General features: G+C 54.3%; 11 protein-coding genes across 11 annotated transcripts; 6 read left to right on the top strand and 5 right to left on the bottom strand.

The window, feature by feature from the left end:
- Positions 1 to 155: 155 nt before the first annotated feature.
- On the top strand, positions 156 to 4,874 carry BU25DRAFT_490899 (uncharacterized protein). The gene is made up of 2 exons (XM_033711523.1): positions 156 to 1,045; positions 1,277 to 4,874. Exons 1-2 carry the CDS (start codon positions 615 to 617, stop codon positions 4,686 to 4,688), a joined length of 3,843 nt encoding a protein of 1,280 aa, XP_033562476.1. The 5' UTR covers positions 156 to 614; the 3' UTR covers positions 4,689 to 4,874.
- Positions 4,875 to 6,062: 1,188 nt separating this feature from the next.
- Positions 6,063 to 7,840, bottom strand: BU25DRAFT_340033 (clathrin adaptor, mu subunit; the record flags this gene model as incomplete). Its single annotated transcript, XM_033702794.1, has 2 exons — positions 6,063 to 7,737; positions 7,800 to 7,840. The coding sequence occupies 2 exons, from the start codon at positions 7,838 to 7,840 to the stop codon at positions 6,063 to 6,065; spliced, it is 1,716 nt and encodes a 571-aa protein (XP_033562477.1).
- Positions 7,841 to 8,016: 176 nt separating this feature from the next.
- On the top strand, positions 8,017 to 8,788 carry BU25DRAFT_410379 (uncharacterized protein). Its single transcript, XM_033706272.1, has 2 exons — positions 8,017 to 8,144; positions 8,219 to 8,788. The coding sequence occupies exons 1-2, from the start codon at positions 8,054 to 8,056 to the stop codon at positions 8,398 to 8,400; spliced, it is 273 nt and encodes a 90-aa protein (XP_033562478.1). The 5' UTR covers positions 8,017 to 8,053; the 3' UTR covers positions 8,401 to 8,788.
- On the bottom strand, positions 8,784 to 10,103 carry BU25DRAFT_367022 (uncharacterized protein). The gene is made up of 2 exons (XM_033703862.1): positions 9,972 to 10,103; positions 8,784 to 9,921 (listed from the first exon to the last, which is right to left on the bottom strand). Exon 2 carries the CDS (start codon positions 9,893 to 9,895, stop codon positions 9,140 to 9,142), a length of 756 nt encoding a protein of 251 aa, XP_033562479.1. The 5' UTR covers positions 9,896 to 9,921; positions 9,972 to 10,103; the 3' UTR covers positions 8,784 to 9,139.
- A 128-nt stretch (positions 10,104 to 10,231) lies between these two features.
- Positions 10,232 to 12,061, top strand: BU25DRAFT_410381 (uncharacterized protein). The gene has a single exon (XM_033706273.1). The coding sequence runs from the start codon at positions 10,361 to 10,363 to the stop codon at positions 11,627 to 11,629; it is 1,269 nt and encodes a 422-aa protein (XP_033562480.1). The 5' UTR covers positions 10,232 to 10,360; the 3' UTR covers positions 11,630 to 12,061.
- Positions 12,062 to 12,655: 594 nt separating this feature from the next.
- Positions 12,656 to 14,512, bottom strand: BU25DRAFT_431075 (uncharacterized protein; the record flags this gene model as incomplete). Its single annotated transcript, XM_033708638.1, has 4 exons — positions 12,656 to 13,362; positions 13,402 to 13,457; positions 13,497 to 13,605; positions 13,636 to 14,512. 4 exons carry the CDS (start codon positions 14,510 to 14,512, stop codon positions 12,656 to 12,658), a joined length of 1,749 nt encoding a protein of 582 aa, XP_033562481.1.
- Positions 14,513 to 16,218: 1,706 nt separating this feature from the next.
- On the top strand, positions 16,219 to 18,640 carry BU25DRAFT_43196 (uncharacterized protein). Its single transcript, XM_033708690.1, has 2 exons — positions 16,219 to 16,789; positions 16,842 to 18,640. The coding sequence occupies exons 1-2, from the start codon at positions 16,386 to 16,388 to the stop codon at positions 18,511 to 18,513; spliced, it is 2,076 nt and encodes a 691-aa protein (XP_033562482.1). The 5' UTR covers positions 16,219 to 16,385; the 3' UTR covers positions 18,514 to 18,640.
- Positions 18,578 to 19,567, bottom strand: BU25DRAFT_391986 (uncharacterized protein). Its single transcript, XM_033704635.1, has 2 exons — positions 19,339 to 19,567; positions 18,578 to 19,287 (listed from the first exon to the last, which is right to left on the bottom strand). Exons 1-2 carry the CDS (start codon positions 19,383 to 19,385, stop codon positions 18,768 to 18,770), a joined length of 567 nt encoding a protein of 188 aa, XP_033562483.1. The 5' UTR covers positions 19,386 to 19,567; the 3' UTR covers positions 18,578 to 18,767.
- Positions 19,568 to 19,721: 154 nt separating this feature from the next.
- Positions 19,722 to 20,759, top strand: BU25DRAFT_339853 (uncharacterized protein; the record flags this gene model as incomplete). The annotated part of the gene is made up of 3 exons (XM_033702788.1): positions 19,722 to 20,127; positions 20,183 to 20,229; positions 20,283 to 20,759. The coding sequence occupies 3 exons, from the start codon at positions 19,722 to 19,724 to the stop codon at positions 20,757 to 20,759; spliced, it is 930 nt and encodes a 309-aa protein (XP_033562484.1).
- Positions 20,760 to 20,784: 25 nt separating this feature from the next.
- Positions 20,785 to 21,652, bottom strand: BU25DRAFT_43188 (S-adenosyl-L-methionine-dependent methyltransferase). Its single transcript, XM_033708683.1, has one exon. It carries the CDS (start codon positions 21,536 to 21,538, stop codon positions 20,810 to 20,812), a length of 729 nt encoding a protein of 242 aa, XP_033562485.1. The 5' UTR covers positions 21,539 to 21,652; the 3' UTR covers positions 20,785 to 20,809.
- Positions 21,653 to 21,711: 59 nt separating this feature from the next.
- On the top strand, positions 21,712 to 22,648 carry BU25DRAFT_410388 (uncharacterized protein). The gene is made up of 2 exons (XM_033706274.1): positions 21,712 to 22,007; positions 22,095 to 22,648. The coding sequence occupies exons 1-2, from the start codon at positions 21,801 to 21,803 to the stop codon at positions 22,452 to 22,454; spliced, it is 567 nt and encodes a 188-aa protein (XP_033562486.1). The 5' UTR covers positions 21,712 to 21,800; the 3' UTR covers positions 22,455 to 22,648.
- Positions 22,649 to 23,026: the final 378 nt, after the last annotated feature.

The raw sequence follows: 23,026 nt of genomic DNA on the forward strand, positions 1-23,026 counted from the left end.
CTCACGTGACCGTACTGCCCGTATTGCAGATCTTTATCACAAAAGTGAGGCAATGATCATCTCGTCGCGACAAGGAACAGCTGAGTGGTGTCTGCCGCGCGCTTTTGATTCATATTCCGGTGTTGTGCCCTCCCCGTTGACACCTGCAGCATCGCAAAGCCCTCACCCTTCGGCAGCCACATCTCCCGCAGCCCGCAGGACATCGGTTCGGCTGGCGCGCTCTGCCGTCATTAGCTGTTTAGCTCTGCACCCAAGCTTTCGTTGTTGAACCTTTTCTTCTAGACCGTTGGTATATCTTTAGATCTCCCTTCGACCACTCGCGACGACGCCGGCGCAACGGACTGCGATCAGTCACACGCTCATTCAACCCTCGACCTGCGACCTCGAGCCCTTTGCTGCAGCAGGACGTCCCTTCGCCGTTCCATGCCGCTCGTTACTAGGACCTCGAGACCCCATAGTCCCTGCAGTAGTTGCGCCCGTAATTGATCGACTGTCAACCACAGACAGGATCGGCGTGTTTCAAGAGTCGACAATCGCAGGAACAACTTTGTTCTTTTTTCAAAACATTTGTAATTGTAAACACAAGAGCTCGAAAGGCGGTAAACACAGGCGCAATGGATATCAACTCGCTATTGTCGCCGTCAGACTCGCCCGCCGAAACTCCTCCTCCACAGCCTTCCCGTGCATCGCCGTCGATGCTGGCGGCGCATTCGCCCGGCAAGCGCGCTGTCCGCCAGCAGATGCCCTCGAGAACACCCTCAGGACTGAGCCAGCAGATCACATCGTCACCGCAACTTCACCTCGCACATCAGAACCACCCTTCGCCCGGGTATGGCCATCTCGCGAATGGTGCAAGAGCAGTCCACAGTGCCACATGCACTCCGCAGCCGCTGGGGTCGCCACACGATGCGCGCATGACACCTCCATCTCATCTGTATCGCCAGGCGTCGACGCCAAGCATGGATGCATTGGCAGATCTTGCGAGCATGCAACAACAGCAGCAAGCTGCGCGACAGAACTCTCTCGGTCACCAACGCCCAGTAACGTAAGCCAATCACCACAATCTCTCCATCATAGCTGTGTTTTCCACGGGGACCATGCCGAGCATTTCTGTCTTGTCGCGTGTTCTCTATTAAGCAATTGGACAAAGTAATCGTGCGGTGAAGCGTGTTGTTTGCTGTCTCGTTGCTGTCACGTTGCTGTCACGGGGGCTGCGCTACCTGCTTAAAGTCTTGGCGCTAAAAACACCGGTCAACAGTCGCTGATGAGATTGCAGATTACAACACCTCGGACAACATCTTTCAGGCGATTCTGTGACCAGCGCAGCAATGTCGGAACATTCGCCAAGACCGCGCAGCTTTGCGACAAAATCTCTAGACCAGCAACACATCGACTACCTGGAACAATTGGACCGTGATCTGACAGAGAACCCTTTCAATTACTACAGTCATCTTGCCCTGGTCACAACACTTCACCAGGGGTTCCAGAATCATCTTGAATCCTTTGTATCGGAACCGCACGACTACGAGCTCATCCACATCCTGCGCGATGCGTACCGCGTAATGTCAGAAAAGTATCCACTTGGGGAGACACTATGGCACTACCGTCTCAATGACGAAAAGATACTAGCAAGAAATTCAGAGGAGCGCATGGGGGTACTCGAGTTGCACAAACATGCAACACACGAGGAGCCCTACAGTGCGAAACTCTGGGCTGCGTACGGTGAGTACGTCAGTTATCTCGTCGCCTGCTCGTGGGAACAGATGCCGCCAGAGGAGTGGTCCGAGGAGGACAGACTCATTGGCCGCGAACTCTTTCAACCGCAGTTGCTAGTGGAAGCACTACAGCAAGGCGCTGAGAGAGTGAAGTACAATCTACAAGAAAGCAATCTGGTATGGGATCGCTATCTGCAGGTTCTGGAGGAGGACCTTGAACGCACTGGCCTCAGTCAGGAGAAGGTGACGAGGATTGCATCGATATACAACGAGCGGTTGGGCCTGCCACACGCCACGTGGTCCCATACTCGATCGAGATACATCTCCTTCATCCAGCGCTACAACCTTGGTGATCCCGAACAGGTCAACGAGCAAGTCACCCAAAAGAACACGCACATCATACAACAGTGTGCCAATCGCGAGGATTACGAATTCAAAGTCCTTCAGGCTATCCAACAGGGCGACCAGAATGCAGAATATCATGCTATCACCCGCTACCTCAAGTGGGAGAAGAGGACCATGGGCGTCTACAGTTTCCCGTTGGTCAATGCGCTGTATGAACGCGCCACACTACGCTTCCCAGTTGATCCCTCGATATGGGAGGACCATGTTGAGTTCCTCATCTGGCAAAAAGACCGATCAGTCGATGTGCTGAATGTGCTGGAACGCGCTACACGACATTGCCCCTGGTCAGGGTCTCTCTGGTCTCATCGGATACTAACGCTCGAAGTTGAGAACAAGGCTTTTGAGGAGATCGAGCATGTTAAGCACACTGCTACTGGGACCGGACTGCTGGAGCATTCTGACTTGGAAGAGATCATCAAGGTTCAAATTGCGTGGTGCGGATACTTGCGACGAAGAGCTTTCGACGACCCCAAGGCCACAGACGACGATGCCGATATTGCCGAAGTCGGTATCCGTTCCGCGTTGGAGTTCGTACGAGAGGTCGGCATGAAGAAGCATGGACGAGACTGGGCAGGCGACTCAAAGTATCGCCTCGAGCGCATCCATATGAAGTACTGGCTTCAACGCGGAAACGTTGACGAAGCTCGAAACATTTGGGAGTCTCTTGTCAAGCGTCAAGCTGATTCGCACGACTTTTGGTACCGCTGGTACATCTTCGAGATGATCTTCTGGTCACAGCACGCTATGCGGACCGAACAGAACGCTGGACAGCAACTGCTCACGCCCACTCGAGCGACAGCTGTTCTAGAACGCGCCATGGAACGTCTGCAAACGATCGACTTCCCAGAACCGATCGTGGAGATGTACGTGAATCACTGCGAGCAACACGAAAATGTCTTGAAGGTCAGAAGCGCTGCAATCGAGAAGAGGCGAACTGAACGTATGGTCTCGATTCGACGTGAGAAAGAGAAGGCAGCCGCTGAAGCGGCAGCAGCAGCAGCGCCTCAGCCTCAGCCTGACTACTTCACTGAGGGCTCTGCAAAGAGGAAGAGGGATGATACTGGTACCAATCACGATGCTGCAGCGAAGAAGAGCAGGCAAGCCGACTCAGAGGACGTATCTCCTGCTGCCGTGCCTTTCAATGGAGAGCCAGTCCGCGCCAGTGAGGCCCCGTCTGACGCCCAGACTAGTGCACCGAAGCGCGACCGGGAGCATACTTCTGTCATTGTCAAGAAATTGCCAGCAGATACCACACAAACTCAGATCAGGCAGTTCTTTACAGATGCTGGCACAGTCCGGAATCTTGTGCTCAAGCCAGAACAGGACAGCATGACAGCCATTGTCGAATTCGAGACTTCTGAAGAGGCCGATTATGCCTTGAGCAAAGAAGCAAAGGGGTTCAAGGGTCAAAACATCTCGATAGAACGTGGCGAAAGCACAACCCTTTACGTCACCAACTACCCAGCACATGCAGGTGAAGCATACCTACGGAAGCACTTCGAACCATTTGGAGAAATCATTGGATTTAGATTTCCGTCCCTCAAGTTCGACACACATCGTCGCTTTTGCTACGTGCAGTTCGCCAATGCTGCACAAGCGGTTGCCGCGACCCAGCTTGACGGCACAGACGTAGAAGGACAGAAGCTCAACGTCAAGATCTCGAATCCCCTGGCCAAGAAGAAGCGGGATGGCGCAACTGCGGAAGGTCGCGAAGTCTACGTATGGCACCTTAACTTCAAGATAAAGAAACAAGAAGTCCAGGAGACCTTTGCGCAATTCGGTCACATCGACCGCATCAACTTTCCAACTCTCAAGAACGGCAACAACAAAGGATTCTGCTTCGTAGTCTACTACACAAAAGAAAGTGCCGATGCTGCAGTCGCCGGGATGGATAAGAAGGACTTCTGGGGTCTCGAGCTGCACGTAGAAATTGCCAACGACAGGAACGAAACGAAACCGAAGATCAAATCGATTCTCGAGAACGACGCAAGCCCGGCACCCCGCGACGCAACACCTAGGACTGCACAGGCGGCTCCTGATGCAGCTCCAGGTACGGCGGTTGCTGCAGCTTCCGCCGCAGCGTTCAAGGCCGCTCCCTTCAATGAGCGCTCCCTCGCGATCCTGAACCTCCCCGACACCGTGCCAGACGTGCGCATCAAGCCCCTGGTCGAATCCTACGGCTTCAAGAAGATTACCCTCGAACCGCAACACGGCGGCGCAGTCATCGAGTTCACAAGCGTGGAAGGCACAGGCAAAGCTGAGATCGCGTTACAAGGGCTGGATTTCGAAGGCAGGAAATTGCGCGTTGGCACCGTCAAGGACCTGAGACAACAGAAAGGCGAGTGGAAGGCGGCAAACAGCTTTGTCCAACCCAATCGCGTACAGAGACCGACCGCACGAGGCGGTGGAAGGGCAAGGGGCAGGACAGGCTTCGGTGCGAGACCCGCTGTGCCTAGGGCTATGGCGCCCACAAACGGAGAGGCGAAGAGTAATAACGAGTTCCGCAACATGATCCTCAACAAGGGGCCCAAGAAGGCTGAGAGCAGCAACGACAAGATGGAGGAATAATGGCAGGGGGTTACGATATGCATCACGGCGTCAACATTTTTGGTTCAAAACGGGCTGGACGGACAGTATCTAGCACTGCATCACTGGCGTTTTGGGATTTCACAAGCATCAATGAGGGAGGAACAGGTAGTGAGTGCATGATGAAGGCCGACTAATGCGGAGTTTTAAATCATTGGGTGTATCTAGTATCTAATAGGAGACATTGCACCTCTGCAAACACGCACTCTTTATATCAGCACGTCCTTCATCATTGTAAGCTATAACATGGAGATATTCACCGTCACAGTATTACCGCATCCTCTCATCCTATGCCCTGCTACACGTCTTGTTGCTTCAAGCAGCACCAACAGTTCCGTCGCACAGTCGACGGAATTCGATATGAAGATGAGCGGGGAAACAGTATCCAGCACTGTGCCACTGGCGCGTCGAATCGTACATCAACACTCAAGACGGCGACAGCACGAGCGACAGGCCATCGCTGAGATTTTGGCAAGGCTGGAAAAAGAAGGCTCTCCGAGTCCTGGGTGGTGTTTTCGCAGGGGCGCCTGTGATGATGTTCCAAGGCCGGCGAAGAGCTGCTGCTATCCGTCCTGCACGAAAGGAGTGGGGCTTGGCTGCAAACAAGCCCTCGCTATACTATGAGCTTTGTAGCGGTGTGGACCGCTGTGGAATACTGATAGCTACGGTAAACGATAACGTAGGACTGTCGGCTCGATGGAATACTGCGCTCGATTGCTCTCTAGCTAGGAGGAGACCACTATATACCTGACCTGTCACACACTAGTCCAGGGTAGTGGTCAGGGGTATAATCAGACACTGTACGGACCAACCGATACCGCAACAAGCTTCCTCGCGGAGGAGATCCATCATCTATCAATCACGTCGTTGTACAACTCCCGCGTGACTCTCTTCTATTTGACGTTCTGGGCGTTGGGTTCTTTGGGATTGGTTTAAGATAGTTATGTAGCTGGCCGGCCTTCTGCTCCAGGCAAGATGTGGACTCCTTCACGAGCACCGTTGAAGGCTTCTCATCCTGTCTTCTCTGGGCAGAAGCAGCCTGCGGCCCCCAACCCAAGCATTCACTAAACTACCTCTCCTAGCGATGAGTGACGGCATAGATCTCGGCTCGAGCTTATAGATGTGCTTGGTGTTCTGGCATATGGATGTTTCGGCCGCCAACGCAGCCAGAACTGTGCTGATACCAGCCCACGGCTGGAGCGTGCGAGGATTACCAAGCGGTAACCTCATCCTACTTCTCACATCTCAACCACCACCCTGCAAAGACAAACCTTCTCCACGATCATCGAGCTCATATCCTTGTTCTTATCCATCATTTCGACTTCACAGTCCCTTGCACCCATCTCGCTCCAACTCTTAACATCTACACTCCACACTCCTCCGACTCACACACAAATACTTTACCCCCTTGTACGGCGTCACGCCCCCTCCCAACCCCTTACTCTTCTTCTGGTCCACATTCAAACTCTCCACTTTGATCCCACTCGGCAGCCAGCCCTTTACACTGAAGCTCACCGTCGCCGCACTCGGCATGAGGATCTTATTCGCCTTCCTCCTCTTTTCGTCCACCTGTGCCGAGTTGGAGGGCTGTGGTGTGCTGGTCGGCGCGGACTGATACGAGGACGCTTGATCGTCGTCGTAGTTGTATGTCGCTGTGGATAGCGAGACAGCGGTGTCGTCGAATCCAGCGCCGTTTTCGTCGTCATCCTGTGCTCCCACGACTGTCCCGCTCAACGTAGCATGGCATCCCACGCCGCCGCCGCGGTCTTGAGACATCAGCATGCTGATTTCGCGTGATGAGATGCGCCATTCGATGGACGCGGATCCGGGGGCGTAGCTCGCATCGCCCATGCCCCGCGCCACGCGCAGGTCGAGGATGTTGTGCACTGAGGAAGGGAGTGGGATGTGGATGGTCATTTCCTCGATCGCGGGGGCGGTCGATGTCCCTGCTCCGCCGCCTGCAGCGATTCTGGACCCGAGACCGCCTCGCCCAGATGCTGAAGAGGGGGGAGGCGCGGACGATTTGCCGGTGAAGCGGGGGTTGAGCTGGAGGCGGACTTGGAAATCGCTCCCGCTGGGGCCAAGGGAGGTATGTACGGAGACTGTGGCGGGGATGTTGAGGCTTGGTAGGCTTTGCTTGGTGGTGGATGTGGTGAAGGCGTCTAGAGCGGAGGGGCCGAGGAGGTCGACCTCATACCCAGCGAGGACGAAGCGGCCATCTGGTGGCACGAAGGATAGTTGGCCAGGCCTTTCCTTCCAACGGTTGAGCCGCACGCAGGGGTGGAAGACAGGGAGTGAAATGGCATTTGATATGCCGCCTGGACATCCCAGGTGGAGAATCAAGTCCGGGATGCCGGAGACTTTTGCGGTGAATGCTATAGTCCCGTTTGCGATGGCTGAGAGAGGGCGGCCAGAGGGCGAGAGCGTGACAGACAGCGTTTCGACAATATCAACGTACATCTCGTTACTCGTATGCCTGACATTCGCCCTCCGCCACGGCACCGGCGACGTACTCTGCGCCGCATTCGACGGACCCAGCCGCGGACTCGGGCCTCCCCCTCTCCCGAGCGAGAACGGCGTAGCGGAAGGCGCCAAAGAGCTCGGTGTTGTGCTCGGCAACCCTACGTTCCCCAGCAGACTCTTCATCAAAGACGGCGCATCGACCAGATCGCGCAGCGCATTCGGCTCCGTGCAGCTGATGATGCCGCCATCCACCATCTCGTTCAGCAGCTGCGCGACGACGTCATAGTTGCTCTCGATTTTACTCGCGAGCAGCGGCGCGCCGAGGTAGTCTTCCAGCACATCGGCGACGCGGTGCAGGAACTCGAGGACTTGCAGTGGTTGAGTGTCCGAGGAGCATGGGGCCAGGAAGAGCAGTTGGTCTTGGACGATAGAGTAGAGGAGCGTGGCGGGGTTAGTGGAGGGGAGGTATATGAGCGACGGTCGCGGCGTGGGGTGCGAGAGGTAGAGGGGCAGGAGGGTGCTGCCTGAGGCGGGGCGGCCGTTGTAGGTGTGTTCGAGGAGAGGTGTGCTGGTGGTGCTGAGTCAGTCGGTGCAACAGACGATGAGTGGTAAGGTGGTAATGGGGCTCACTTATGCTCATCAAAGATGAACAGAGCTTCAATTGTGCTCATGCTTCTGGATCTGTCACGTGATCGCCATGCGAAGAGCAAGATGCGAAGAGCAAGACGTGAAGTTCGAGAAGACGTGGGGTGGGGTTGGCCCTGGGTTGATCGCGTCGGCTTGCATTTGGCCGCGGGGGTCTCAAGCCACAATGCAAGTGGACCCCCTGCGCCGGTCCGACGTGCATCTCGACTTTCTCCAAGTGACCAAAGATCACGGCAACCATGGCAAACGAGGTCGCAACACCTACCCTCAAAGAGGCTCTGAAGCAAGACAGGGCGCAGTTCGACGACTGCACGCCTTGCCGTGTTGTTGGTGAGCTCAACGCTTGGCACTTGTTTAGCACTGGCAATGTGCGTGACAGCAACAGTGGCTGACGTTTGACACAGGCAGCGCAACGTTCGTCGGCCTCGGCGCATTCACATATGTATCCGGTCATTCTCAGCTGAAAGCGCAAGAAGCCGTTATAAGACAAAGCAAGAGCGTGTTTGGACTGGGGAGCAGGAGGGCGGCGATTACAACAACAAGCGCGGTGTTTGTAGGATTGGGCGTATATAGGTGGTTTGCGTGAAGTGCTATACCCAGGTGGGGGACGAGAGCAAGAGGGTTGTAGGACTACGGTGTCGGTGGGGGGCCTCCAGCACTATCACGGCGTTTGGCAGATACCACGGTCAATCAATACCTACATGCGAGCGAGCCGGACACGCCCGAAACGACAGACAGACATACTGCAGTCTTCTCAAATGTCCAAAAACACAAAGGGCATCATGCAGATCCATCAGGTTTGATGTACCTGAAATGGGCCCGACAAGACATCTTTCAGGATTTCTGCCCTTAGAGTTGCGTTGCAAAAGTCAAGCTAAAGCCGCAGCCCGGGAGGGTAGTCAGACTTCTGCCACCTCGGCGATACATTCGAAACAACACGGAAGCGATACGTTATAGTATTAACAACTACTGACTTCATGTCTTTCTTCACCTCTTTCTTCACCTCTTTCTTCATGGCCCAGGATTGACCCAGCCCCCAAACGCAAGTAAAAACTGTATGGTATCTCTGCTGCTCCGAAATCGACACTAACAGGGATGTTCCCATGGTATATATATAGTAAACTCCGCACAATGCCAGATCAGCAACTCCACCCGATGCATAATGAAATCCGCCAACCAATGCGCCTATTGTATGTGCTCATGCCCGTAACCATTGAGCACATCGCTATGCTGTCCTCCTGTCTTCTGTCGTGCTCTCAACTCATCGTGCCTGACTCAGGAGGTATTCGGGTTGTCAACACCCGTCCGCCTGTTGGTGATTGTCCTCATGTCATGCGCCCCCGCTTAGGACCACCTCCAGGGCCATCTCGTCGGTCGTTGGACCCATCGGGGTGGAACGAGTCCATCATTCGCCGCTTCTGACCCGCGCCTTGACCCAGCTGGAAGAGGTTCTGTGTAGCAGTCCGTTGCAGGTTCCGTGACGAAGATCGGTTCGAATGTCGTTCGCGCCTCGACGTGGGGAGTGCTCTCCTCGCAGCAGCAGAAAAGTCGCCAAACGCATTCTCGGTATTGATGCTCGAAGGATACGGTTGCGGGGCAGAGAACTGGAAGACCTGGTGCAGCGGCGACATCTCTGGCTCGGTGACGGACGCCTCCAACTGCACGGGCGGAGCAGAGTCAGACCGCTGCGCGGCGTCGGCGTGGAGATCAGGGGTGCGGGTTGCTTCGGGGCTGATGTTGCGTTCCATGATGGGCGAGGAACTACGGGCGCGCTTATCGTCCATATCGTTCTCGTCATCCTCGTCGCTGTTTGCGTGTCGGGGTCCATCTAGCCGCTCTGTTGCCCACTGCCGTATCCGCCAGCCTTCTCCATCCCCTACTCCCACGTTTTCCTTATCTAAGAAAGTGAGGAGGTCGTCGAGGGCCTCTTGGTAGCCGTCGCTGCGGGCTCGGTCGACGTCTGCCAGAGCTGACTTGTAGAGGTTGGTCAGCTGCAGGGCGGCGTTCTTGAACGACTGGTGGACGTCTGGCTGCCGCTTTGTCTTTGGCAGCGACTTGTTCAGGCTCCGCATTGAGTCCATGGTGTTGTGTGGTTGCAGGTGAGTGCCTAGATACACGTCAGTCTTTGTCGGTGCTTCGGAAAAGAGCGATCCGTACCTGCGGAAGGCGTGGAGGTGGTCAAATGAGTGTTGTGTGCCTGACGAGGCAGTGAATACGTGAGTGCAAAGGGTGAATGCAGAGCCTGTGTCTCTACGGAGGGGCAGTAGTGTGTAGTGAGGGGGTGTGAGGTAAGGATGGTGGGGGACTCTTCATAGTGGAGACGCTGCTCTTTCCTTGCACGTCTGTGCACCTGCGCCTCGTGGCCCACACCTCATCGAACCCTGGTCAGTGACACTGACGTCCAGCGCTAGGAAACACCACGAACATTCCACCGACATACATCCTTGGCAACATTCACCCACATGACGTGGACATAGACAGCAGAACACTCTCCTGCTATCTACTCTGAAAACGGTGCAAGTAGAAGCGATGGATGACTCTCGGACATGACCTCACCCTTCGAGCGCCTCCCCGCCGAGGTCTTCGATATCATTGCAGCCTGCTTGGATTTACCTGAATATCAAACACTCCGTTTGACCTCACAACGACTTCACCTGCTGAGTCTGTCAACCTTCACAAAGAAGTACTTCACGAAACTCATCACCACACTTGGTTCGCCGTCGCTGGATCGCCTTGGACATGTGGCAAGTCAAACCCACTTGTCTAACCAAGTCACAACACTTGAGATCAGACTGCTCAACCATCGCAACTACAAGGACCTGACGAAGATTGCCAGAATCGGAATCTTCCCACCGCCGAAACGCTTCGATAAGGTGTCTTCCGTTAGGGATCAGGACATTGTGCTAGAATCGACGCTGTATGATGATGTGCTTGCAAATAGGCAGGCGAAGTGTATCACAGAGAGACTTGCTCGTGGAATAATAGGCCTTGAGAACTTGAAGACTGTACGCTTTCGTGCGCATCAGAATGAGCCGCTTGGCTGGAAGACCATCGCAGTCCCGGAGGGAGACGAAGTCTTCCGCTCCAGATGTCTGCGAGCCGTGCTTGACGCCATACTAAAAAGCGGCATCGAGCTTGAATCTTTCATTATGGGGAAAGAGAAGGGTTTCGTCTTCAGCAAGTGCGCGAACGTGCCGTATCCGGCATTGCAATTGCCACTTGAGTACCTCCAGAGGTTGAGATCACCTTTCGCGGGCTTGAGGACTCTGACGCTGTCGGTCGTTGCGGCGCACAACGGCCACCACAGACTCCCAGGATGGGAGAACGGCTTGAGTCGCTTCATCAGCAGCGCTCCAAATCTGACGCACCTGACATTGTCGCTGGATCGCAAGACCCAGATCTCTCAGTACGGAGCACGAATTATGCGCTCTTTATCTGACTCTATCCAGCTCGAGACACTCGAGAGCCTGCACGTATGCAACCTCACGGTCCACGAATCCGATCTAGCGAAATTCATCAAGACGCATGCTGGAACACTGCAACGGATAAACCTTACCAACGCGTGTCTGTTGACGGGGAACTGGCTTGTTCTACTCACTACGTTCAAAGCGGTCCAGAATCTGCAGACGCTTCGGCTGTCTTCCGTCGAGGGAGCGGGCAGCCCGGTGCAGTTCCGGCAGCGCGATAAAGAGCGTCGGAAGGTTACTCTAGATACGAGCAAAGATGGGCGGACGATGTTGGAGATGTTAGATGAGCTCATTGGAGTTTGCAACATGGAAAGTATGGCGGTCCTGTATGCGCTAAACCATGCTTAGTAGACGTATGAAATAAGCGTGCGGATCACGGTAGACGATGTTTGGATTCATGCGAAAATGCACTGCAATTTTATCGCAAAGGAAAAGCTCCAAGTATGCCCGAAACATCAGACCAGTCTTCCTTTGTCTTTCTTACGAGCAGCTATAGTAACAATAATACAAATGTGAAGGCTGACGTGGAGCTGCATACAGATTCGATCTGGAACAAGGCTTCAAGTATTGGGCTCAAGTTCTGGTCTTCTCACATGATGTTCTGCATGTCCGTCGAGAGTTTTCCGCCTCACTATTGAGTTCTCGATGTCCAGCAGGAAGCGTTGTAGTGTGCAACGAATGATGATTATTTATAGATGGACAGTGGGCCAGAATATCGCCTGTAATTAGAGCTCTGCTGCAAAGGCCATCGGTCTTGAAAACAGCAAAGCAGGTCAAGTCCATAGATCACGTCACTTGGGAGAACAACGTATACAATGCTGACAGATAGAGCTTTTGACATTCGCTCAAAACTCCCCCACTCCGCCACTCCTGCAAGCGCGCTTTGATTATCTACATGGACCAACCCAAATCGGTTTCTAGATGATCATTCTTTTCCCCTTTCCCTATGCGTGACAAACATGAACAGCCATATACACAGGCTAGCGTACCTGGTCTCAACCAAAGACAGCACGGCAGGGAGTATCTACACGCGGCCAAACGCAACAAACAAACACGTCGGGCAACAAGCGGGGTATGAAACACACACAGCCACCAACAACATGGCCTGTTATGAAGAATAGAATATTGACAAGGCGAGATGTGGACATGCGGACAAAGACATTACGCGTAGAGCCGTATTGCGGCCTGATTAATGACAGTACTTGTGCAATGAGGGTGTGATGATCGAGTGGCTCCATGCTGTATGCACAGAGGGAGACCATCGATCAATGCTGATGCGCGAAGCAGGTACAGAAGAAGTTGTTTGCACATGCATGCGTCGTAATGTAGAGTACGGGTAGCGACAGTAAGAACTGAAGAACAAGAGGAAATTCATCAGACGTTTTCGGTGAAGCGCGAGCTTCGTGAGCCATCGGCGGAGTGGAGACTTCTACCGAGAGCGGCTCGAGGTGGTAGATCGTGGTTTGGCGACGAGAAGGGGTTTGGTGACATGGGTGGGCTGAGGGTGGATCGATTCGTGTCGTCAAAGGGGTTTTCGTTGGGGTGACGAATGACTGGTGTCCTCGCCGGACTGGGCCGAAGATTCAATGTGCCCGCGCCGCCAGTAAAAGACGTCTCGCCAATCTCTTTGCCAAAGCCTCCGCCGTACTCCTTGTTCATTCCAGGTCCGCCGCATGTGCCATGGTCGTCTTGGTAGAAGGGGTCGGACGTATGACCGCCTCGTGCAAACTGATCTGAGGTCATGCCTTCACTGAAAGCAGACGGCAGCTTGCGTCCTGAGACCCTTTGGAAGCTGCGCTCTGTAGGCGAGCTGGTGTCGGCCGTCGACCTGGAGAGTCCGGAAAAGCGATTGAGAAATGCGGAAGGTACAAGACTGGCTCTTGCTGGGGCAGGTGCCTGTACCTGTCGCATTGCCTGCTCATTGTCTGCGGGATGGCTATCTGTGAGCTGAAGTGCCCCACCTTGCCTGCGCTTGTGGCGACGAAGCAGCACCAAGATGATCGCAAGGATGAGCGCAGCACCAGCCAAACTGCCCACTACACTACCCACAACCCGTGGAGTGTCAAGAGGCGTAGTGCCACCTGTGACGGAGTCGCCAGCGGCGGCGGCGGCGTTTGTACTTGCGGGTGAGCCTGCTGTCGCAGCTCCACTGCCCCCAGCCCAGCCGGGACCACCGCTGCCATAGAAAGAGGAAGAGCCAGCAGCATCTAGGGACTCTGTCGGTGTGGCGCGGTTCGAGGAGCCAGCAGTTGACGGTGAGGAACCTGATTGCGAAGATACTGAGGGCGAGGTACCGGATGAGATGGCAGTTCGTGATGCGGCCACTCCAGAGGAAGACGAATAGGTGAACCCACTCATGGTGGAGAGTAGTGTGGGCGAAGAGGCAAGTATTGACGAGGCAATCGACGAAGTAGTGCTGGAGATGCTGGATACCGTGGAGTTCGTAGTGCTTGCTGCGGTCAGTGCGGCAACAATAGATGGTTCAATGCTAGCCGCAGCACTTGATGCTGAAGACGATGCAGCGACTGCATCGGCGACAACTGCCCCAACGCTTGAAGAAGCAAACGGATAGGCGGGCACTGTCAGGGTGCTTGGAAATGCTGGTACGGACGGAACCGATGGAAGAGACACGCTGGACACGGCTGGGACAGATGCCACGGAGGGCAGAGCGACGACAGTAGCCACGGTTGGCTCAGCGGATACCGATGGCACAGAGGCTTGTGATGGCTCGGATGGTGTTGAGGGTACTGTTGGTTGAGTCTCTGACGGCAGAGATGCTATTGATGGTACTTCTAGTGTGGATGCTACTGTCGTTGCCGCTGCTGCCGTCGGCGCAGATGGCTCAGGTGTCGCGGACGGCGCTGAGACATCCGTAGCGTTTGTGACTGGTAGCACTTGACTGGCCTCGGTCGGAACGGTTGAGTCTGGTTGGGTTACAGTAGTCTGCGCAACCACATTTCCAGCGGTGTCCAGTGTAGCAACAACTTCGACGTTCACAGTCTTGACATTGGTGCCAGCCTGAGGCGCCCTTCGATGGAACCTCCGGTGCGAGTTACTCATGACAGTCCGTCTCTTGTGCTCCCTAATCAACAATGGCTCGTCTGCGTAATCCTCCTCTTCCTCGTACGGCTTCGTTCTCCTGTCCAACTCTTTCTCTGTTAGTGTATATTGCGCGTGGCGGTGGTTGCGTGAGTCGACTCTAGATCTAAAAGGTGCGATGATGTGGTCCATGGATGAACGCTACTTGCGCGCAAACGATGCTTCCAGAGTGGTAGTGATGATGGATTGGATGTGTTCGCGGAACATGGGCATCGAATGATTGAATCCAGTTGGTGTTAGTCGCAAGCGATGCTAGGCGGTGCTAATGAGGGGACGTATAGGCGTTGGCCGATGCAGGAGTCCAATCAATGGATGCAATGGATGGTGCGCGTGGTTTGCGAGTGAATGTCGAGAAGCGAACGGCTGCCAAGCTCTGGAAGCTCTGGCTGGTGAAGGAGTGACTGGTGAGAGCAACGATTAGAATGCGCGGCGCATCACGATGCAGCACACACTGTACACACCTGGACGCGGTCAATGGACCAGCATGAGCTGCGCGATGGTGTTTACCTACGCGAGCAGGTGGGCGGGGGCCGGGACTATGAGACAGCAAGGCTCGCTATGGCGAGTGGTTTGCTACAGTCGGTGCGCTGTGTGGATGGTGCAACAGGCGGACGGGGCGGGGGCCTAAGGCGTGGTGTGCGACGGGGCGGACTAAAGGTTGCAGTCTGAACCTAAGGGGGCCTGCGCGCAAAGTCCTGCACTATAAACAAAGGTACGCAATACTGTCTATCTCTGTTCTCCTCCCGTTGCCTGGCGCACTGGGGAGGGCGGTTTGTCGACGTCGCAGTGGAAGTTTGGGTGAGGTGGAGAGGCACGAGGGCTCTGGAGACAAGCACGCCGTGCAGGTGAAAAGAGATGCAAGCAGCGGCGAGTGAGCAGCGAGAGCCTGGGCTGTTTGCTGTAGGACGGGCGCGCTGATTGCTGGGATTGGGTGAAGCGAGATTGGCCTGCTTTCGTATACTGGTGGGCCCCCGTCCGTGGGCTCTTCTATTTCCAGTACAATGATGCGCAGAGACACTCTGACCACGAGGGGCGTGTTAAAGGAAGCTTGAAACGCTTGAAGGGGGGAGTGTTGATCTTCATTCACGCTTCTGCGCTTAGGCACAGCAGCATTCTGTTGCCGTTCAGAACTCTCAGTCAGTGAAGTGGAGAGTGCATTGAGTCTGCAGGTCATGTTTGCCGTCCAAACCCCTCGTTAGTGCTAGCCAGGCTGCACCTGCCGTTCCGACCCTGCAGCAGAAGGAGGCCCTCGCACCACCTGAACCGTCAACGGACATCCATGGCAGATTCAGGAACGCGCCTTTTTGAAGCTCCCGCAAGACCCACGCGCAGAAGTCTGATCATTTCTTTACGCGCCACCATCCTATAATAGCTACCCTCCGTCGTTGCACCCGACCTTCTGCGCGACGGACACTACCAACAAGAGTCAGCCTGCTGTTTCTGTTCCTTACAACACCATGCCGCTTCCAGCCTTGCGTGGCTTCGGAAATGTATTGCCAAGCGTGAGCGGCTGTCTGGCTATCCATCCCCCTTCAGGGTTCGACGATTGGCTGGGGATCCGTTCGAATTGCTTCAGTAGTCTAGCGCTATCGTACGGGGAAGGGATGTCTGCGGGACTGCACGGCCAAATTTCCCTTTGTTCGTGTGATCTGTCGCAATTCGTCCCCATCCACGCGTCGCTGCTCACGTGAAGAGATCAATTGTTGCTCACGTGAAAGTGAGGCTCTGCATCTCAGAATCGAATCTCGGAGGCTTCTCGTCGTTGTTGTGGTTTGCACGCTGATTTGCGGTCGTATTGCTGTCGTACTTCGTAAACATTGAAGTTAGCCCAGCTGCTGTCGGATTCTCAACGTTCAACCCCGCGCGTTCTGCACCGCCACTATTGCGACTCTCAGGTCGACACCAAACACGTTTTCTCTGTAGCCACCTGAATTGACAAACCATGCATCCTTCCTGATTGTGTGCCAGCTCAGCGCTATGCGCAGCCACTCACCGCTCGCCCAAAATGAAAATGACGTCGCTGTCGAATCTCGCAAACCAGGATGAAGCCAACAGCAACAACAGAAGAGCACCGCCGCCTCTTCCACCACGAGCCTCACAATCAAACGAGATGAGCTCACCTCCCAGCTACACATCGGTCATGGCTATGTCGTCACAGGATCCTCGATCTTCATCGACACAATCGCTGATCCCAGACCCTACCTTGGAGAATACGGGCCGCCGCCGTATACTGCTGGTGTACATCCATGGCTTCATGGGTAATGAGACAAGTTTTAGGAGCTTCCCGGCGCACGTGCACAATCTCGTCACCGTAACACTCGCGGATACGCACGTGGTTCATACCAAGATCTACCCCAGATATCGAGCGCGATATAGTCTTGAGCAGGCCAGAGATCAGTTCTCTGCATGGTGAGCTTCCAATACACTAGCGTTTACTAGATGTATGACTGATCTATGGTAGGCTTGCACCACACGAAGACCAATGGACGGACGTTATTCTTCTTGGTCACTCCATGGGGGGACTACTTGCTGCAGATGTTGCTTTGCTGTTCCGTCACCGCATTATCGGCATCATCAACTTTGATGTCCCTTTTGTTGGCATGCATCCTGGCATTATCAAAGCAGGACTAGGCAGCATCTTCACAAAAGTGCCACCACCTCAAGATCACATACTTACATCGCCCTCGACAGGAACCAAGCCTAGCCGGATGAGTACAATCTTCAACCCAAAACCTGCAGACCCCAACTACAACCCATCATTCACCAACGATGTTCACTTACCAGTGCGCAAAGGTTTGGACAATGCGTTACATTGGTTCAACAAGCACTCAAATAACATCAAGGAGGCTGGAAAGGGGCTAGTCAAGTCACATTTTGAGTTTGGCAGTGCCATGGCCGACTATAAGGAGCTGAAAGACAGATATGCAAGGGTGCGGGCTCTTGAAGAGGACGACGAGACAAAACGGAGAATGGGCAACCCGGATGTGCAATCACCGCCACGGATACGGTTTGTCAACTACTATACTGCGAGTACAGGCAGGCCGAAGAAGCCTAAATCGCCAAAGAGTCCATCGCCTTCTCGCCCGGGCAGCGTAGCACTGCAGCATGGTGACAGTGATGCGAGCGGGCTTATCACAGAAACACAACAAGATCTAAAAAAGGTGAACTCAGGTTCAAGCACTCCTCCACGATTATCAATCGATGTCAAGGAGCACCGTGGATCAGAAATCGTTCCCGTTACGCCGCAAGACATTCTCTCTGCGACCAGCCCGCAGAAAAGCTTCCCAGAACAGGACACAGAAGGTCCAGCTCTACCGGACATCCCACCCATACCACAAGAGCCACCCTTTGTAGACCTCGCGCAGATCACGGACAGAACTCAACGACGAACTGCTGAAAGGGAGCATGACGAAGCACTCGAAGAATACCATAAAGCAGTAAGAGCGCGCAACAGAATCATCAACGAGCGAGAAGACATCGAAGAAGAATGGGAGAAGCAACGCCAGCAGAAAGCCACAGTGCCGCTCCAGCAACCGAAATCGAAATCCGAGTTGACAGGAGAGCAGCTAAGGCTGGAGAAAGAGAAGGAGAGGATGGCAAGAGAACAAGCGCGACTCGAAGGGAGGGAGTACCATCCACCAAGCGAAGACACCACGGCCAGCGCCCAGGAACCATTGAATGTAGAGACACCGGGTCTGGAATCTGGTCTCCACATCATGCAACTCGGTGACTCACCCTCTCGCAGCCCGTACTCGAGCTACGATTTCTCCCGCAGCGCAATCCTCAGCCAAGCCTCGCCCGACGACCAAGCATCCATAACCGACTCAAACTTCACCTCCAATACCACTGAAACTGCCGAATCGAGCGAAACCAAGTTAGAGAAGAAGAAACAAAAGGAGAAGAAGCTCGGCAAGTTCTGCATGCTGCCTCCTAAGGATAGCTCTGGGCACAAAGATCCCACGTGGGTCCGCGTGTACATGGAGGGCATGGATGAAGTAGCTGCACACACGAGTCTGTTCTTTGTGAACGAGACGTACGAGCGTCTTGTAGGGGATGTGGGGGCGAGGATTGAGGAGTGGGTTAGGGAGGCCGATAGTGTTCGATTGGTACGGGAGATGAGTGGGATGGAGTGATCGTCGAAGACGCAAATATCCCACCCATATGGCTTAGACCCATGGTGTTCATTGAGGTGCATTTGTCATTGCAGCTATCGAACAGACACAGACTTCAAGCGACCACTTACGCATCCTCTTATAGACATTTCTCTATATATACACTACCGCAGGTTCGTCTTCCATAGTTTTAGACTCAGATAGGACGTTAAACCAATCAATCAGCACTACCGCAGACATGCTTCCAAGTCGTCTTCTCCACCGCGCCTACACATTTACAACGCAACATGTTGAAAGCTCAACCCCGCGCCCAAAACCGCCCCATACCAAACCATCGCGCCTAGACCCACAAGGTTTGTAACACTGCTAATACTATGCAAGATACTAAACTGCCTGTTCAACGCCTGCATCTCCTTGCTATGCGGCCCCTTGTCATACGCCGCCTTTCCATCCCGCGTCTCCTGATGTTTCCTCACGCTCATAATCTCCGTTGTTTTGGGTCCAACATACACCAAGTTCGCAACAGCAGTGAACAGCATCGTGCCAACGAGCCAGACATTCAGCCTATCTGTCGGCGATTGCAGAACGGGCGTGGACGATAGGTAAGGCACCAAACGAGATGCGCCGGACGGGTAGGTGAGCAGCATGGCGAGCGGTGTAACCGTTTGGAGCGTGAAGTACACAGGGAATGTGTGTTTTTGGAGTGTGGAGAATTGGGGCCGCGGGAGGACTTTGAAGGCTACGACGCCGGCGATAAAGGACTGGAAGAGCGTGGAGCCGAGGAGGGTGCCATAACTAGCATGTGTCAGATTGTGGACGGAATGATTGTAAAAAAAAAACGCGAACCTCAGTAAGTGGTATGTGGCCGGGTTCTTGAATGAATATGAAGCCATGCTTGGCAGTGGGAACAGCTGATGCTTATCAAGAGTGTGTAGGTATATCAGGCGTAGTGTGGTTGTATTATTGGTCGCAAGAGTTTATAGCAGTATTGACGTCTACAGGAGAAGTAGATGTATACAAAAAGTGTATCTTTGAGTGGTGGTAGTGGCGCAAGATCTATATGCGTGTAACCTCGGTGGTCCGCAATCGCGCTCGGTCGATGATGAGCTCATTGACATGCTCCAACGCGATATCCCTGTCGCCGCTACACAAGCTGCCCCACCTCATATCCGCGGCCTCTCCGTCGTCCTCAAAGTCGATCAAAATACCACCACTAGCATACACGCGCAATGCTGCTCCCCACGTTGATTGACCTCCGGCGACCGGAAGGCAAAGACCTCGACCCAGAAGACATCTTCGGTTCCTCACTTGGCGGCGTCTTCACCGACGACCTGCAGAACCAACACGGCGATGACCCAGACACTGTCATCGTATACAAGAACGCGCGACACGGCAATCTCGAGTTCAGAACTGCGGAAATAAATGGCGAGGAGGAGAGACGGAAGATGGCGCACTACCTGTGGAATGCTGGTGTGCTGATGGCTGAGCTGGTAGGCGGGAGGCCAGAGGAGGGGCCGGCTACGCCGATAGCTGTTTTTGGAAACGAGGGACGGAAGAACGGCGAGTGGTGGATGAGTAAGGAGGAAGAGATATTATGGAACGTGGAGGGCGAGAGTGTGATTGAGCTTGGTGCAGGTGCGTTGGGCTGAGCGCAGAAAGAGAAGAGAAGGCTGATGGAACATCGATGCAGGGGTAGGGCTGGGCGGTGTTATGAGTGCACTCGCTGGCGCCAGAGAAGTATGGCAAGCTCTGTTTTGTTTAGGTATATCTTTTACTGACCATTCTCTAAGGTTACTATTACCGACTACCCAGCTCCACCGATCCTCGAGGCCGCCAAGACCAACGTCACGAAGAACCTCAATGAACCCTTCCAGTCTCGAGTTACCGTCGAAGGCCACCTTTGGGGAGACGTCTCCTCCGACTTCGCTCGTACGAATGCACACAAATATACACGCGTCCTGGCAGCAGATTGTCTATGGATGCTCGGAGAGCACGAGAATCTGGCAAAGTCGATGCTCCACTTCCTCGCAGATGTCCCAGATGCCAGGGTTCTGTGTATAGCCGGGTTCCATACGGGCCGGGCGAAGCTTGTACCATTTTTTGAGGAGGTGGTTCCTCAGCAGGGGCTCGAGGTGGAAGAGATGTACGAGATGGACGCAGACGGCGTGCGGCGGCCCTGGGCGAAGGAGCGAGACGGAGGGAGAGAGAACATCGGCGAGCGGAAGAAGTGGCTGGTGGTGTCAAGGATACGGCGGCGGGCCGTCTAGTCAACGCAGACAGCGGCCGAAGAGCTGAACAGCCGAACAGTTTCGGGAGCTCAGGCCTTGCGCTTGAAGCAAAGCGTGCAAACACTTGTCCCTGTCTTCCCACCAAATGTGAAGCTTGGATACTTCGCCTTGCTCTCATACACAAGCTCGCCTCCTTCCACGTCAAACCACCCCTTGACTTCCTCTTCCGTCCAGTTGCAACTCGTGATCAAAAACCTGCCACCCTTCTTGATCAGCTTCTCCACCTTCTCTCTGTAACCCTCACATATCCTGCGCCCCTGTGCATCGGTCTCCTGCGCAAGGCAGATCGCATCAAACGTCCCTTTGTCCAGCACCACATCGAACCCATCACCCAACCAAGCTCCCGCCTCTTCGCCAAGAAGATCCCATTCGTGGAACTGAATGTCCGTATATTCCTCGCCCTTTGATTCGCGGATCTCATTCGCAAGTTTGACACTCTGCGGCGCATAATCCGCACCCACCATCTCCCCCTCCCACTCGTCCTCTCTCAGCGCAAACAGCAAGTGTCCGTTTCCTGTCCCAAGATCCAGAAACCGCGTTGGAGTCTCGTCGCTTGTATTGTCTTTGTGTAGTTGTCCTTCGTCTGACAGGGTATCGAGAAAAGAGAGCATGCGCTCCTCAGCGCCCGCATCGCTGAACCATATTGTGCCTTCGTCGTCGGGGTTCGAGGAGAAGTTCTGGCGCTCGGTGGTGTAGGCGGCATCCCAGTAGGATTTTGTGCCTAGTTCGGAGGTATTGAGGTGTTCGGGGTTCGACATCGTGGGTGCTTGGTATTGGACGTTGTTGTTTTTGTTCACCTCGGCATCTATCGTCAAAATTATTGGGAATCATGGAGGGGTCGTTGGGCCCCTGTCCATAGTCAATCGATACGCGAGATCTGGCCCAGGAACATGACGTAGGAGGGCGATCAAGCTGCATCATTTGAACATTACACTTCTCCTCCAGAGCACGACACTTTCTGCATACCGCCGGTATTCGTCCAACATCAACCCGGACAGCATCTAGAGCATCTAATCCACTATGAGCGACTCCATATCCACCATTAGCACCCTTCCGCCCCTGCTCTTCGCCTCCGCCCTCTCAGCATACGGTCTTTACCTGTGCAAGGAAAACATCACGCGGCTGCAGCAATACGAAGAGCAATCCAAGAAGGCAGCAGAATGGAGTAACACTGCAGCCCAGCGCCTGCACAAGACGCGCACAACGCAGACCAGCGGGACATTATCCGTACGTCTTCCCTAAATTGTCCTCATAGACGTCACGCGTGTAGACATCTCTCGCATTGATAGCATTCAGTGGCTAACGGATTTATAGCTGGCGCTCTCCTTCCTAGCTGCATCCGTCCTCCCCTTCTTCACCTCCAAACACACCCCCACAACCCTCGGCGTCACCAGCTTGGCGCTCGGCGCCGGGCTCTACACCGCACGCACACATATGGCGAACTTCTGGAACGAGTCTACACAGACCAAAATCCCGTTCGTAGAGAAATTCAACGATTCTATTAGGGGCAGCGAGAGGGTTGTGCTGATTCTCGAGACACTGAGTTTCAGTTGGGGCGTTGCGGGGTGCGTTTGGGCACTGGGTTGGGAAGACTTGGGAGTGGGAGTTTGGGGAGGTGTGGCGGCTGCGAAGACGGCGTGGATGTTTAGACAGGGGTGGGGGACGAGTTTGTAATCTTTGTGTGCCTCCAGCTCTCTTTGAAGAGTTGGGAAGCTGGTGTATCATGTTATATCACAAAGGAGCTCGTGACTTTCCTAGACAGATCTTGGAAAGATGATTTGGAAAGATCGACGTCCAATTCATGTATATACCCAAAGTAGTCTATCTCATCTCCTGAGGCTGATAGAGAATTTATGAATCTCCCCAAGATGCAGAAAGTATCTACGTTTACCCCTTGATCATTTCAACCCCACCTCCCCCATCTTCCTCGTCGGATCAGCGCCCGCCTGCCCCTCCCAAGCACCCAATGACCTCGTCCACGCCTTTGTGTGAAGTGCCACGTACGTCTCTCCAGTCGGTTCCCACGTCCTGACCTCCTCTTTGACTGGCGACCCGAGTTTAACCACGACGTCCTTGAAGTTGTTCGTTTCCCAGGAGTCGTGTGTGTCTTCGGCGCAGTATATCACGGGGCCGCGCGCAGAAAGAGTGTGTTTTGGTTAGTGTAGGGCTAGGGTTGTTTCCAGCGCGATTTGAAGCCTGAGATCTTGAGGGTGAATCTGGGGTTTGTGATGGGGTAGCCTGGCGGA

This window comes from Macroventuria anomochaeta, assembly GCF_010093625.1.
Source record: "Macroventuria anomochaeta strain CBS 525.71 unplaced genomic scaffold BU25scaffold_14, whole genome shotgun sequence".
NCBI classification, from domain to species: domain Eukaryota; kingdom Fungi; phylum Ascomycota; class Dothideomycetes; order Pleosporales; family Didymellaceae; genus Macroventuria; species Macroventuria anomochaeta.